This window comes from Trichoderma harzianum (genome assembly GCF_003025095.1).
Source record: "Trichoderma harzianum CBS 226.95 unplaced genomic scaffold M431scaffold_3, whole genome shotgun sequence".
NCBI classification, from domain to species: Eukaryota; Fungi; Ascomycota; class Sordariomycetes; order Hypocreales; family Hypocreaceae; genus Trichoderma; species Trichoderma harzianum.
This window is the reverse complement of record NW_020209251.1, coordinates 1,394,899-1,409,471: the sequence shown is the minus strand read 5'-3', so window position 1 is coordinate 1,409,471 and position 14,573 is coordinate 1,394,899. Positions and strand designations below refer to the sequence as shown.

The 14,573-nt window shown below is 49.1% G+C and overlaps 6 protein-coding genes across 6 annotated transcripts; 4 read left to right on the top strand and 2 right to left on the bottom strand.

Moving 5' to 3' along the window:
• Window positions 1–21: 21 nt before the first annotated feature.
• On the bottom strand, window positions 22–1,312 carry M431DRAFT_505318 (hypothetical protein). Its single transcript, XM_024918617.1, has 3 exons — window positions 872–1,312; window positions 574–803; window positions 22–487 (listed from the first exon to the last, which is right to left on the bottom strand). Exons 1-3 carry the CDS (start codon window positions 1,263–1,265, stop codon window positions 338–340), a joined length of 774 nt encoding a protein of 257 aa, XP_024777427.1. The 5' UTR covers window positions 1,266–1,312; the 3' UTR covers window positions 22–337.
• An 855-nt stretch (window positions 1,313–2,167) lies between these two features.
• M431DRAFT_109473 (hypothetical protein) lies at window positions 2,168–4,419 on the top strand (the record flags this gene model as incomplete). The annotated part of the gene is made up of 2 exons (XM_024911715.1): window positions 2,168–3,320; window positions 3,366–4,419. The coding sequence occupies 2 exons, from the start codon at window positions 2,168–2,170 to the stop codon at window positions 3,953–3,955; spliced, it is 1,743 nt and encodes a 580-aa protein (XP_024777426.1). The 3' UTR covers window positions 3,956–4,419.
• A 2,153-nt stretch (window positions 4,420–6,572) lies between these two features.
• On the top strand, window positions 6,573–7,376 carry M431DRAFT_505316 (hypothetical protein). Its single transcript, XM_024918616.1, has one exon. The coding sequence runs from the start codon at window positions 7,025–7,027 to the stop codon at window positions 7,250–7,252; it is 228 nt and encodes a 75-aa protein (XP_024777425.1). The 5' UTR covers window positions 6,573–7,024; the 3' UTR covers window positions 7,253–7,376.
• Window positions 7,377–7,431: 55 nt separating this feature from the next.
• M431DRAFT_505314 (hypothetical protein) lies at window positions 7,432–8,763 on the top strand. Its single transcript, XM_024918615.1, has 2 exons — window positions 7,432–8,113; window positions 8,187–8,763. The coding sequence occupies exons 1-2, from the start codon at window positions 7,437–7,439 to the stop codon at window positions 8,521–8,523; spliced, it is 1,014 nt and encodes a 337-aa protein (XP_024777424.1). The 5' UTR covers window positions 7,432–7,436; the 3' UTR covers window positions 8,524–8,763.
• Window positions 8,764–10,320: 1,557 nt separating this feature from the next.
• On the top strand, window positions 10,321–11,667 carry M431DRAFT_109468 (carbohydrate esterase family 5 protein). Its single transcript, XM_024911714.1, has 2 exons — window positions 10,321–11,044; window positions 11,123–11,667. The coding sequence occupies exons 1-2, from the start codon at window positions 10,620–10,622 to the stop codon at window positions 11,442–11,444; spliced, it is 747 nt and encodes a 248-aa protein (XP_024777423.1). The 5' UTR covers window positions 10,321–10,619; the 3' UTR covers window positions 11,445–11,667.
• A 203-nt stretch (window positions 11,668–11,870) lies between these two features.
• M431DRAFT_109465 (hypothetical protein) lies at window positions 11,871–13,097 on the bottom strand. Its single transcript, XM_024911713.1, has 3 exons — window positions 13,017–13,097; window positions 12,529–12,949; window positions 11,871–12,472 (listed from the first exon to the last, which is right to left on the bottom strand). Exons 1-3 carry the CDS (start codon window positions 13,035–13,037, stop codon window positions 11,889–11,891), a joined length of 1,026 nt encoding a protein of 341 aa, XP_024777422.1. The 5' UTR covers window positions 13,038–13,097; the 3' UTR covers window positions 11,871–11,888.
• Window positions 13,098–14,573: the final 1,476 nt, after the last annotated feature.

Genomic DNA, 14,573 nt, shown 5'->3' with positions numbered 1-14,573 from the left:
CAGATGCTCTAATTGAGATACCCCGAATGAATTTTCTTTTTGGTTTGAATACAAGATCTCGCAGCCATGAATCGTAAGCGACAGGTGAAAGAGTTTTATACAAATCTCACTACCCAAACCGCAAGTCCAAAAAAGCACAAATTCTTATGTTACATGCTTTCGCCATGACGATAAACCAAGCCGAGCCAGGTCCTTTCATTTCATGCCTCTAGATTCAAAACACGTTCAGCTTCGTCTCCTCATAAATAGTACAAGGTATGATTACACAACGCCGCCGCCGCCGTCCAATTTTTTTGGTCATACATGTTTCCCCCCTCTCCGCCCTGGTCTATATTTTTCAGTCGTCCTTGGGCACCTGTGCCAATATTCTCTCCCTCACCACCTGTGCTGCCACGGCCGATCCGTGCTGCAGTGTGATTGCGCCAACGATGGCCATAAGTGCCGAGTTCAGCACAACTTCCACACCAGAGGCCTCGAGTCGTCGGGGCTGTCACCGAGTTAGCTCTCTCTCCCATTCGTTTTGAAGGCGATACCATGATGTCCTCAAAGTCTGACAGAGTAAGGGGCACATACCAATCGAGGCTTCCACCGTACCACGTCCAGCAGGCCCACGTTGTTAGCCAGCTGATAGAGCTTGTCCTTGCCAATCATGTCTCGGGGTCCCATGACGTTGAGGTTGTCCACCGACAGTAGCTGATCATCCTCCAATGGCGTTCTGTCGAATTGGTCGGGGAGTATTGAGCCGGCGAGGGGCTCCTTGCTCACAATCTCCTTTGTTGCTTCCATTACCATCGTCAACCGTCCTGCAATACAGCACCAGAGTTAGCTCATCATGATACAGTATGTGCCACAGAATGATGCGCCAACGCACCTAGCAATGCCAATCGGTCATTGAACCCTCTCCTCCCTTGGTCGAAGCTCTTATGCGTCACGGCCAGCCACTTGAGCTCCTCTGGCAGCATCTTGCTGCCCCCGGGTCCCAGCAAGCGGTTATACACCTCGTCCAGCCGCGTGGGGTCGTTGTTCACCGCCCAGATCTTGTTCTTGGCGCTCTTCGCAAAGTCCAGCTGCAGCGGCGCCTTCATGCCCTCGGGCGTCTGGCTCCATCGCGGCTTCGTATTTGTGCTGGGTGTTGTGGCGGGGACCTTGAAGGTCTCTGGCGTTGACGGCGCGGATTCGGTCGCGTACGCGCGCACGCAGGGGGAGAAGGCACGAGCGGCATGTCGGCAGCGGGCCAGGCTCGGGCGACAGGACTGGAGAGCCATGGTTGTGGATTCAATTGTGGTTTGCGATGCTGCTCATGGTGTTGAAGGCCTCTATCGACAGACCTGGAGCATTTTCCAAGGTCACGTGTTTGGTGGCATTTTGACATCTTATCTTATCGCGGTTTATCGATTGAGTGGTGGCGGGCGTCATCAAAGCCACAGGTTATTACCTTAGGTCAGTATGTAGCATGCACCTTACCCTAGATGTTTGTGCTGTTTGATCAAATTCAACAGCAATTAAATCGAGTTCTTTCAATAGTCCTAAAAATCCTATTCTTTGTTTTTGAGTCCAGTAGCCATTCTTTTTGGTAAGAATGGTTAATTATGCAAGTAATATTTGTAGCGCTTTACAGGTGATGGGTAGCATTTGATTTTGTTATAGATAGTACTAAGCTTAAATATGTCAATGAATGACAACCTTATAATTCTCTCACTCATGTTCTTGCTCAAACAAATGAGCGAAAGCAAAAGAGGGAAAATAGAAAAAGCCCATATAAACCCATATTGTATCGCATTATCAACTATTCGATTTGCTGCCTCCATTTCGCATATGTGATCGACGCAGCTGGTTCCTGATTGATCGGTTCCGCCGCCGTTTAGCTTCATGTACGAAATCAGCCCTATTGTTCGCTATTGCCGTCCGCTGGGTCTCCATTTACGGCATGTGGCCCCCCAGGCTTCAGTGGACCCAGTGCGCTAACTCAGCTGTAACAACAGGCGGAGCTACTGCATTCACTCTGCGCGCACCGAGCTCGTCGCGACTTCCAAGGGTTCAAGGGAGGCGCCAAACCTTGGTCCATCCAATGTCTTTTGCTTTGCTTTGCGGCTTACTCTCCTCTCCCTCTCCCTCCTCACAAATCTCGGGCCTATTGAGCGACGGTATCCGTCTGATTTGATTCTAGATGGCGTCTGCAGACTCTCAGGACACTAGCCTACGCGGCCGCCTTGCTGCAGTGCTTCCCAGAGGCTACAAATTCGGCATCCATCATGTTTCGACGCCTCCCACCAAGGTTGACGCGCTCTACTCTGCACCTCCTGGCGAACGACCCGAACGAACATATTGCGAGAAGCACTTCCTCAGCGTTTCAATTGATGTTCCAGACACGTTAGAGAATGCTCCAGAGAGTGAAAACACAGCAGAGCAACCGACACAGCGGAAGCGAGTCCTCGTACTCGGCATCGAGATCTTCATATACACTACGGCTCGATCCACCACCTTGTTTGTATCCAAGGCTGACTCTACTGGGTTTCTGAACAAATTAAAGCTGCCAAAGGGTGCTCCCAGCCCTATTCGAGAAGTCTGCGCGACCTTCATACGCTACTTGGTCGACAAACGGAGGCGCAAAGACGTGCAGTTCGTAGTCAGCCTCTTTGCACGCGCGCAAGACCAGTATCTGTTCCCCGGAAGCATCGAATACCCCGGAAAGCATGTTTTGGACGACCGTGGCCTCGTCAAGTGGTGGTGCCGGGTGCTTGACCCCATTGTCGAGTCTCCTCCCACTGGTAATCTTTCAACATGGCGAAACGCCAAGGGACATTTGCTTGTTCCTGGCCTTGATGCCTACGAGACTCGTGCCTTCATCCCGCGCCGTGCCGGTGCTGCATCTTGCTGGTCGTTGAGCCACCCGCTTGAGCGCATTTCGCATTATTACCGAGAGTTTGACTGGGTGCCACCACGATGCCTCATCCCCCGGTTCCCGGACGACCCTAAATCACGATTTCGCGACGAGCTGGATGACGAGATTACAAAGACCAAGGCGATGAAAACTACGGGGAGCTGGAAATCAGTCAAGACTCTTGACATGTTTTGGGAGATGATGGCCTTCCGACAAGAGTGTTCGAGCGGTAGGATGACGGGGTTCATGTGGGTCGTGTTTGATGACTTGGAGGACGAGCCAAAGCCAGATGGTAGTGACACTGTATCGGTATCTAGTGCCTCAGTCGTGACCAGTGCGTTGGGTGTCACTCCCGAGACGCCCAGGAAGCAGAGAATGGTGTCCAATATCACACCGACAACCACGCCTAGGAGACTCTTCCCGCTCAAGGCAGATCAGAGTGACACTACTCCAACTAAACCAAAACGTGACTCTGACAATGAAGACAAAAAGTCCAAGAAGAAAAAGTCGGCAAAGACCAAGAGCAAGCTCCGAGGCCCCATCAAGCCTCGCCAGCCACGTATCAAGACCAAGCAGCGCAACTACCTTTTAGACCAGCCCGTATCGACTGCGTATTATCACTGGCCACCCCAAGGTCGAGGCGAGAGGATCGTGGATGAAGCCGACTATAAGCGAATCCACGAGCTTCTTCTGCGCTTGGACTTTGCCACCTTGGAAAAAGCCACAGGGAGCACGCGTCGCTGGCTAAGCGAAGTTGGCCTGGGAAGCCGGTGGGGATTTGACGTTACAGGGACACGGGAGCTTGCCGCGGCTGCTGGAGACAAGCCAGACCTAGGAGTTGCACCAGTCAATAACCTGTCTGGGCTTGTTAAGAGGAAAAGGGCAGACACGGTGACGGAGGCATCACAGGACGAGACGGCTAATGGCAGTGGTGTCAATGTGCTGAGCGGTGGGCTGGTCAGGAAAAAACCTAAGAAAGAACAAGGGGATGATGTCCACGATGGCGGCGATGTGGACGCTCCTACGGTCATTGTGCTGGGCGCAGGGCTTGTGAGGAAGAAGGAAAAGGCGTGAGAGTGTGATGCATGTCAGTATCAGCGTGCTTATTATAGGGAACTGTTCGCCCTCAAAGAAATGGCGGCGAAAGGCGAGATTGTAATGTTAATGTTTTATGACGAAGCTGTATGTCTCACCGAGGTGTGCCGCCTTTGCATGAATGTGTGTGTATTTGGCCATTTGCTCTCATCATCGGTGATATAAAGACCTGGGTTATTAAGTGCCCTGGAGTATTTATGGATCGATATTTTATGACTGGATACATGCATGTTGATGAGATGTAGTGATGTTCTGCAGTGTATGGCGTTGCATTGCAGATTTACATGGAAGTGCAACATAGCCGCGTGTGTAACGTGGTTTGATGGGACAAAGAGTGACAGCGGGTGGCCCTTGTTTTCATTTCATTTCCTAGCCGTAGTTTTTGTTAATCTGATAGAGCCTGTAGCTTGCATATAGGTTTGTCTAAATGTACGGTTCTTCGATCCTCCTAAGAGGCGATGGTTCAAATAGTTCCTATATATCGATATGTGCTCGTACTTCGTATATGTATGTTAGTAAGTCTCAGCGTCTAGAACTGCAGCATTGGGCAACTCTCTCTCGGCATTTTGTACGCCGTAAGCGGCCCCATTTACGCAATAAGTAATAGCTTCTGCCGCGGATGGTCTTCCTGCTGACTGCTTTGTCCAGGAGCGGCAGGATGAAGGGCAGGGCAAACTAGGATATGGCGGGCTCAAGTGGAGACGGTGAATTTCTCATAGAGGGAGGATAAGCCGAGATGGGGGAAAAAGCATGGATGAGAGATATATGGCGAAATGTCTTGGAAAGTTGCAAACGCAGGGGGGTTGGCAGATGCACGGCACTTTTTGTTTTGGAAGTTGTGTGGATGGGTCGTGGATATTTCGGTAGGATTTTGACTCTTGATGGATTGAGATTAGTGACGGGATGTCCGTGAGATTTATGATTTACATGTAAACGGATTTTCTTTCCGTTCCGAGAAATGGCCTTTTCATGGACGAAGCTGAAGATGCATGCGGTGCAGCTGCGACATGAAGACGATGCCTGTAAGACGAGCCGCGATCTTGGTCTGGAGCCCGCATGGCTGCGGCTTATTGCATTTCTAGCCAGAATCTAGGCACAGGATGAAGATGTGATGTCAAGTCGAATTTTTGTCTTGGTTTATCTTGGTTTATCTCAGCTGAAGTCGTGGATAAGCAACACCACGTGGTGATGATATGGAGCACATTCGGCGGATTAAGCAAGGAGAATGTGTGTATCACGGTGCCAAAACGCCGCAAAATCAACCCAGGGCTATCTCACAAAGTTCACCATGCTAGTCATATGAGTTACGAAGCAGATTCTATCCATAGTTAATACGGAAACCTCGGCCCGAGAGGATCGCTCTCAAGGGGTTTGCAAACAAAAAAAGAGGGATCGTGAAATGATCAACGTACAGAAACAGACAATCCGCACATATCCACCACACTAAACTCCTCTAGAATGGTCGTCGTATTCTCCCCTTGTATGCACATGTTTATCTCGCGGTCCCTGCGTTGGCGTTGCAGTTGCTTCTAATCGCGTTTCATTGGCCAAACGCCGCTTTTCGTGATTCTCTTGGCGGCAGCTCATGTGGCGAGCAACAAAGGACCGTGTGTTGCATGTGCTTTTGCACTGGTGGCTCCCACGTGTTGGGCTCGGTTGATCAGTGCGCTGGGTGTGTCGAGACGATCGCCATCTTTGCGGCGAATCTCATGATGATGATGTGACGGAAGAATTCGTAAGCGGAGGTGAGTCGAAGAAACATCTACACGCACACAGGACATGGAAATGGACATGCAGGGTATCATCGGAGGCGAATAATCCAGCCTGCATTGAGTTGCTACGGGCATGTCTGCTCGATTTGGTTCACACGCATTACTGCTTTTGACTTGACCCCCACACACATGTGGGAGGTTTCTCGATATCATTGGGAAGATTGATGTGGTATGGAGCTGGGACAGCAAACAACAACGGCTTTGCAGTAGGAAAATGCCAGTGCTGTATACGCAATTGATGATCGTCTGTGAATGAGAGCACTAAGGCTATCGGAAACCCTCTGGTTTGGTTTGACACCATTGTAGGAGATCGGGAGCTAAATACGGACTGGAATTAGAGTTACATCGCTCACCCGGCCGAGTCGGTATTACTCCATGTACCTACCTACCTAGTATTGTATACGAGTGCTATGGAGACGCCTGAAAATGACAAATGATTCTTATACTAGCGAATGCTTGCTTCGGTGTATGTGAGAATGGCAGGCTTGAGACTGGTACAATAAGTGCTGTTGGGTTGGACTTCTCTCTTACGGAACATTCCATGCGGCTCGACCTCTGAATGACACCATCTGCGACTCCAGATCACCTCATTTGTCAACTCTAACATTCCGCCTGCGATGCGGTACAGTAACCCCCACTTGAGAGATGTACAAAGTGCCTCGTCTCTGGAAACTCGCTCGGCTTGACATGCAGGGCACGGCGCGTTTGCTTCTGCACCAACACTGCAACTGGTTCGAGTGCCAGTTTTAAAGTAGGCCTGAGCTTGTCAAGGCACAGCGTTTGTCTTACACGCCTTGGCGCACAGGCAACTGGGATGTCTGGTCTTCAGTCAGGGGGGTGCCCATGTCGTTGATCCTGGCGAGTACAGCAGGTGGGATTCGGTTTGTTTGTTGCTTTGTACAATTACGGGCAAATCTGTTTCTATCGGCAGTCTGAACATATCGTAGGCAAGAGCTTGCGCATCCCTGCGCCGTACGGAGTACTCATATCCCATCCCGGATTTCTCGATGCTAGTTTAAGCTGGGTGGTCTACCGAGGCCTTGTCGTAGGGATTCAGGGTTTCTCACACCTTAATACACTCTTTATCGTTCTACGGAAGCCCGTCTCCCAAATTCTATTTCCTTTTAATTTTTCTTTTAGGGGGAAAGTTGTTCAGAATGAGACAATAACGGTTGAAAGCAATATGTTCACTCGATGTTCAAACCGGAAAGACTAAAAAGTCTGGTCAAGCCGCACCCTCGACGCAAAACTCTCACATCACAGATCGGAATCGAAAATGAAGTCAGGGAATTTTTTGAGGTTTTTGATGGCAGTGCCATTCGTCTACGGCCATGGACTTCAAAAAGAACCCAGATTCTTGAGCGGTCATGAAACGATGTCATCGGAGGACTTCGACCACTTAATCCCACAGATCCCATCTTGCGCTGTAGGTGACACAGGAAGAAGGACAATGATCGTGTTCAAGAAGTTGACTGATTTCGGCGATTTTAGCTCAACTGTTTGACATCGCTTATCCACAACACATCATGTACTTTCGGCGACCTGCCATGCATGTGTGACGATGAAGAGTATTTTGACGCCGGGACAATATGCGTCAGGGCGCATTGCATGATGTCGGAAGCCTTGAGTACGTGATACAAGCTTGGATGGCGATATGATACTGACGTGTATTGTGAATTGTAGAGACAATGAATCTCACGCAAACAGCCTGTGGCCGGCCTTATAGAGACGAATCGGGACAGTACACTTCAATGAATATCGCCTCTGGTGTTGTCACCATTCTTCTCGTTATTGTCCGCTTATTATTCAAACGATATCTTAGCGACAATGGACAAATCGGACCAGATGATTGGGTCATCTTTGCCGCCATTGTCATTTCCGTCCCTGCAATCGTTATTAACCAGGTCGGTCTCGTCGGCCATGGCATAGGAAAAGACATTTGGACTTTACCAGCGCCCGAGCTTCCCCTCTTTGCAAAGTTCTTTTTCATCGGGGAAGTCTTCTATCTCGTTCAAATGTCGTTGGTGAAGCTCAGCTTATCGCTCTTCTACCTCTACGTCTTCCCAGGGCCGAACATTCGGCGTCTCTTAATCGGAACGGCCATTTTTAATATCGTTTTTGGAGTCGTTTTTGTCATTACCGCCATGACTCAATGCGTACCGCTCGATTATTATTGGGCGCAATACTACGATTACCCACCCAAGGGAAGATGTTTCGACTTGAACGCATTCGCTTGGGCAAATGCAGGATTAGGTTTGGCGGTAGACGTGTGGATGATCATACTGCCCTTGATCCAAATCAAAAGGTTGAATCTCCACTGGAAGAAGAAGATTGGAGTCGTTGTCATGTTCATTCTAGGAACCTTGTAGGTTATTTCTGCATCGACTTCGACGTGCATCCCGGAACTGTTTTGAGCAGTGTAACTGATTTGCCTTTAGCGTGAGCATTATATCGCTTCTCCGCCTCAAATCGGTCATATTCTTCGCTGAACTCATCAATCCAACCTGGGATCAATGGAATGTCGCTTGGTGGTCGACAATGGAGGTCAACATTGGGATCATCTGCACTTGCTTACCGACCGTTCGCCTGATTCTCCAGCGCATGTTCCCCAAGATATTATCCGCTGGCGATGAGCAGAGTAACGACAACAGAGCTTCCAGGGTTGGAGGCACTTCTTCTCGGGGAGAAACACAACGACCGACTTTTCTCGTGGAGTTATCGACGACCACGCTTGCGACGGATGCGCGATCCAGTTACAAGCATTTTGATAACTAAGCGGAAGAATACTTTACGTCGTCGATAAATAAGAGGGGGGAAGCGGCCTGGTTTCGTCCATTTATCGAATATTAATTACTTTATACCCATGTTTTACTCAACGGGGACGGCTTGTAGGACGGCTTGTAGGACGGCTTGTAGGAGGCATCTTGGTTGTCTGTGGCTTTGGTCCCGGATCATGTTAAAAAGGGGATTTCCGAAAAAAAAAAAAAAAAAATTAAGATTGACGATGATTATGCGAATGATGAATTATGTTCTACGTACACCATACAGAAAAAGTATACACTCATAATATAGCATTGTATATAAATCTCCCCGCCGAGTACACTGCTGTTGGAAAGGACCTTGACCTTTGGCCCACAACCTGTCACACTAATCACAAGAGAGTATCATTTTGAAGCGTATCAATTAAAAGCGCATAGTACTTTTCTCCGTCTCGAAGCAATGCTCGATCTTTACAATGACAAGTGACTTAATTGGGACTTATGACGCGGCCAAGTAGCACGGCTTGCCAAATAGGGCACAAAGACCGATTGCGGCTGGAGAGTCCATGTTCAAAATAAGGAAACCGTAAGAGAGGAGACAATATGCATCGCTTCCGGAGGCTCCAAAGCCTCTCATTCGCTCCTCTAAGCAATAAAGGATCAAAAAAGCGCAAATCACATGCCATGAATCATCTTGAGTCGCCCAAAGGATTGTCAGGTACCGAGATAGTTTCGATGAATCGGTGAGCATAACGAGCGAATGCTTTAGCCGCCAGACAGGGCGCATCACAACAATAAACCCCACGAGTCTCATGACTTTCTCAGTGGCCGATCTGCCGGGCCGTTTCCCATCTGGGTATCAAGCGGATGCTTGTCTCTTGGGATGACCCGTCTGGTTTGCGGGGTATTAGCGGAGCCTGGGGAAGAAGAAATGCGGGATGCATGAGAAAGCGGTTTGTTTTCCTTGAGTGTCTAGTCCCCTCTCGTCTCTGTAGCGATGCTGAAAAGTTCTCGGTATGAGTGCTGCCTGTTTGAAGCTGCATGAATCAAGGCGAGGAGCCACAATGAGGCCGTGCAACTCTCCGTCGAGCCCGCAAACTCGAGACTCTTCTAAACCCTTTTTACTCTTTGCCCAGAGAAAGCCAAGGCGGGATATTTCGTATATTCCCGACTGGGCCGTTGTCACAGCCACCTCTGTGGGTGTTGACGGCTCGCAAGTGCCGTCTAGGCGCAAAGCTGTCGGCTTCTCCTCCAATGCCGTTTTATAATTTGGCTTGTGATACCGAGAGACTTTGCACTTGTTTTGGAGACAATGAGGGGAACGCGATGCTGCTTTGCGATAGGCTGTTCGGAGATGTCAAGTGTGTGCGTCTGTGTGCCAACCAACCCTTGCAAAGCCAAACGGGCGTCGATCTTGGATCCTCGCATGTAAGACGCACAGAACAAACAAAATATGCAAGGGTAAAGCAGAGATCGTCTCGTTCCCGAGCTGTCAGCATAGCTTAAAATATTCACATAGTTGGTACTGGGTTTTACTTTGATGCCATGGTAGTATTGTCAAAGGTTCATCTCGGGGTGCATGTGAGGTTAGGGTTAACTGATCTCTCACCGTTTGCGTAGCTTCATGATCCTCCGAACCGACAAATCGTACGACAACGCAGCTCTTGTTAACCCCAGATTTAATTCCCCGTCCACATAGTCACGCATCGTCTCCGGTCCCGCATTGGTGCCGTCTTACTGGCGGAGCAGCGAAGCGCCGCATTGTGCAAAAAAGAACCTCCATCCCAGATCTGGAAGGTTCTCCTTGCACTATCGAGACTGCATTATCCAAAGAGGGTGACAGAGCCCGAGTTTCTACTCGTCAATCGAGTCTGAGCTTGGGGCTATCAGATCTATTGATACGCTTGTATGTACATGTGCTCGGAAATGAGTTTATACATCGTGGAGAAAGCATGTGCTTCATGTGGAAGCACTCAGCCAGGGTGGAGACGAGAAGTATATAAAGTGATACTCGGACGACTCCATTTCGCCTCAATCATCCTCTGGCGCCCTGGGAACGAGTGAATTCTAGCCTCCTAACGTTGTATCATCTCTTTTCTACCGGCGTACAAGATGCGGTCCCTTTCCCTTTTCACAGCCCTCTTGGCAGGCCATGCCTTTGCATACCCAAAGCCCGTTCTCCAGTCCTCTACTCGGCGAGACTGGCCCACTATCAACGAGTTCCTCACTGAGCTGGCAGAGATTATGCCCATTGGAGATACCGTCTCAGCAGCTTGTGGTCTGATCGGAGATGCTGAGGATGTTGCTGCCGACCTCTTTGACATCTCCAACACAGAAAACGATGCCTGTGGTGATGTGACTGTCTTGTTCGCTCGAGGTACTTGCGATCCTGGAAACGTCGGAGTCCTCGTTGGGCCCTGGTTCTTCAATTCGCTCGAAACCGCACTCCCAAACAAAAGAGTCGGCGTCAAGGGAGTTCCGTATCCTGCAAGCGTCCAGGGCTTTTTGTCGGGATCGGTGCAGCCAGGAATTGACATGTGAGTGGCACATCGCCCATCAGTTTCTCCCCCTCTCAGATGATCTCAATCCCGGTCGTTTGCTAACAATAACAATAGGGCCAACCAGATCAAATCCGTCATCAGCAGCTGCCCCAACACCAAGCTCGTGCTCGGTGGCTACTCTCAAGGTAGCATGGTCGTACACAACGCAGCAAGCAACCTAGATGCTGCGACAATGGCGAAAGTCAGCGCCGTGGTTCTCTTTGGTGACCCATACAATGGCAGACCTGTTGCCAATTACGACGCTTCAAAGGTTCTCGTTGTCTGCCACGACGGAGACAACATTTGCCAGGGCGGAGATTTCATCTTGCTGCCTCATTTGACGTATGCCGAAGACGCGGATACAGCAGCTGCTTTTGTTAAGCCACTTGTTTCCTGAAGCGTTTATTCCGTGTGGCGTGTTTATAAGGGACGACAGGAGAGTATGAAAAAATGGAAAAGGGAGTCATAAAAGTCATCTGGGAATGTATATAGCCGAATCATGATGATACTGTACATAAGCACGCGTTTTACGATTTTGTATTTACTGTTGGATAGCAATGATGGGAACATCGAATAGCGCAATGTTACTAACAATTGCCGTCTTGAGTGTCTCATTTTGGTAGAACATGAGACTGACTGTATACTGTTTACATCTGCTTTCTCGCCACACTGAATTAATTAGGACGCCGTCTGCATAGTACAAATAACTCATTGTAAATAAGATCAATTAAATTCATCGCTAATCTAATCTAAGCATATTAGATTGATCAAATATGCTCCAAAAACATTCCATCTATATCCCCTTTATGATGATCTCATAGTTGCATCGTGTGATAGACGTTTACTTGCTGCCAATGAGCTCGAAATAGTGCTCCACAACGGAGACAGTCAACTCCTCAAATGACTTGAACTTGAAGCCCAGAGCCTTCTCGGCCTTTGTTGAGTCGACATATGCCGGGACTGAGACAGGTCGAGGAATAGACTCGAACTTGAAGGCTCCATTAGCGTAAGCCTCAGGGAAGCGCTTCTTGACAATCTCGAAGGAGTCTGCCCAGTCGACCACTTCATTTGGCTGTGCGCAGGCAAGGAAGTCGTGGTTGCCCTTGAGAGAAGGCTTCAAAGCAAGCACGTGCATCTTGGCAACATCGTCGACGTGGACAGCAACGCCAAGGAGCGGCTGGTCGCGAGCATGGCCAAGGAGAGGGCCCATCAACAAGCCATTAGTGCCCTTGGCGATGTTGGAAACATCAGTGACGGTGTCATCGCGACCAACGACGAAGACGGGGAGGATGTTGATGACGTCGAAGGCGGGCTTCTTTTCGGCGATGAACTTCTCGGTGGCCTGGAAAGCAAGGGCCTTGGAGGCTTCATAGGCGAACATGCTTGAGGCAAAGGGGCCCTCGGTGCTGGTGGCGCGAGTCTCCTCTGGAGAAGTGGTTAATACAAGTCCAGTTGGGCTTGTGGGGTTGGATACGACATACCATTGACCTTGGTTCCTGTAGCCATGGCCACAATGGAGGCAACAGACAAGACAGAGGCTGTGATGACAATCTTCTCGATGCCTGACACCTTGTTCGCAGACTCAAGGATGCCAACTGTGCCCTGGATGGCGGGCTGGATGATCTGAGTCTGGTAGGCCTCCTCGCCCTCAACTGGAAGAGCCAGAGGAGAAGCGATGTGAACGACATATTTCACGCCCTTGACAGCCTCATCATAAGCACCGGGAATAGTGATTTCGGGCACAATGATGCTCTCTAGCTGTGAGACATAAGGGGCAAGAGGCTTGAGGCCGGTAATACGATCATAACCAGCCTGGTTTCGGACGGCGACGCGGACCTTGTAGCCAGCTTTGACGACTTCGACAAGGGTCTTGAAGCCAATCATGCCAGTGGCACCGGTGAGCTGAAAGGCGGATAACAGTGTTAGTAGGAGATGGCTTGATGGGGGAAGCTGCATGGGGTGGACTTACAAGAACGAGATCGCCAGCCATGTTGATGTTGGGTTGTAATAGATTTTTGTTGAAAGTAATTGTTTGATTAATGGGTTTTCAGTTTATTACTGAGTTGTTTGTAGCTTTGCTGTTGTATTGATTGCTGAATTGAGTCTGAAGATAGAGATAGGAGGCTCTTGAAGACTGGCCGGTGCCATCCTTATATCTCCATTCTGCTACAGCAGTTTCTACAGACTCCGAATATTCCATTTTCTACCATTACAAAACTTCTCATGGATTTCGCATTTCTAATCGCGGCAAGAATCTTCCTTCTCTTCGGCGACACCCATGCGCCCCGGCTGCGTGGTGTTGAACGAGAACGATAACGGCGCAAACGCTCTCTGCGGTCTTATCCCAAACACCGAAACACCGCAACGTCCTAGGAACTATTTGCCCTGATGATGTAACCTTTGAGATGATTGGCCGCATAAGGCCGTAGAAGCAAGGGGGGTTCCACTTTGGAAGCATTCCACAGCAGAAGAATTTGGCGCCAACGACGATGAGCCGCGGCTTTTTTGCTGAAATTACTAATTAGAGGCAACTTTTGATTACTATTTGAGACTATTTTAGGGCCTTTTATGATTAGTCGTTGCGGTCGTGATTGGCCACGTCTCATTATTAATGACACCATCAGACGAGAGGCTTGGGACTAGAGCTCTTCCAAATACCTACAATAGAAGCAGGGCAGCGGGAAGAAGCTCTGTAGCGTAAAGCCCGCCCGCTGAATAAACGTGCAGATAATTAATCTCCTTGTGCTGATGATGGCCGCAATGTAGTAATTTTCCCGGGTCGGCATAAATGCTATACCGCCTGGCGCAAGCTGAGAACTCGAAAAGTTGCCATTGTTACTGAAAGCGCGCGCGTACATCTTGGTCAGCCAAAGATGCGTATGACACTGTTGACAGATCTTTGGAACTATTGCATTTTACCATGTACCAGCGAGTGAGACATTGGTGATAATTGGACACGTGTGCTTAAGCCAAACTCAAAGTCGATGGCTGAAGGATCAATCTAGAGTACCTAGTATGATTGGTAATGACTTACTACGCCATAATGTTGATGAAGTAGGCTGTACGATGCTGAATCCATATCTTCTTGCATGCTTATAAGCCGGGCGTGGTGGACTTGGCACAGGCGTACTGAATAAAGTACAGAGATCTTTCCATACTCTCCATCCTTACCCTGATCTCTATCTCCCCACTTTCCTAAATCTCCATCTATTTCCTCAACCTTCTCAGTTTTCCCATAGGATTCTTTCCGAGGAAAGAGATCTAAATGACGAAAATCACACCAAAGGTTAGGAAACAATTCATCACCTGCCTGAGATTGGCTAGAGAAACCGAGACGCCTTTCGTCATGTGGAGTTTTGACAGGGAAGTCCGAAAAGTGCTGGATTAGGTTTCGCTTAGTGTGAAAGAGATCTATGGAATCTCTCTTCATAATATTCCACACTTCAGCCGTAGATGGCAAGCTCGGATTCGTATTGCCTGAGAGCTTGCAGCCATGGAAATAAAGGAACCACATGAAAGAGACGAG

Coding starts and splice junctions, on each gene's coding strand:
- M431DRAFT_505318 (XM_024918617.1), bottom strand. CDS start 1,265: ATGGCTCTCCAGTCCTGTCGCCCGAGCCTGGCCCGCTGCCGACATGCC. Junction 804..871: donor TGACCGATTGGCATTGCTAG/GTGCGTTGGCGC, acceptor GCTGTATTGCAG/GACGGTTGACGATGGTAATG. Junction 488..573: donor TACGGTGGAAGCCTCGATTG/GTATGTGCCCCT, acceptor ACTCGGTGACAG/CCCCGACGACTCGAGGCCTC.
- M431DRAFT_505316 (XM_024918616.1), top strand. CDS start 7,025: ATGAAGTCAGGGAATTTTTTGAGGTTTTTGATGGCAGTGCCATTCGTC.
- M431DRAFT_505314 (XM_024918615.1), top strand. CDS start 7,437: ATGAATCTCACGCAAACAGCCTGTGGCCGGCCTTATAGAGACGAATCG. Junction 8,114..8,186: donor ATGTTCATTCTAGGAACCTT/GTAGGTTATTTC, acceptor ATTTGCCTTTAG/CGTGAGCATTATATCGCTTC.
- M431DRAFT_109468 (XM_024911714.1), top strand. CDS start 10,620: ATGCGGTCCCTTTCCCTTTTCACAGCCCTCTTGGCAGGCCATGCCTTT. Junction 11,045..11,122: donor GTGCAGCCAGGAATTGACAT/GTGAGTGGCACA, acceptor CAATAACAATAG/GGCCAACCAGATCAAATCCG.
- M431DRAFT_109465 (XM_024911713.1), bottom strand. CDS start 13,037: ATGGCTGGCGATCTCGTTCTT. Junction 12,950..13,016: donor TGGCTGGCGATCTCGTTCTT/GTAAGTCCACCC, acceptor TCCGCCTTTCAG/CTCACCGGTGCCACTGGCAT. Junction 12,473..12,528: donor TACAGGAACCAAGGTCAATG/GTATGTCGTATC, acceptor CCACTTCTCCAG/AGGAGACTCGCGCCACCAGC.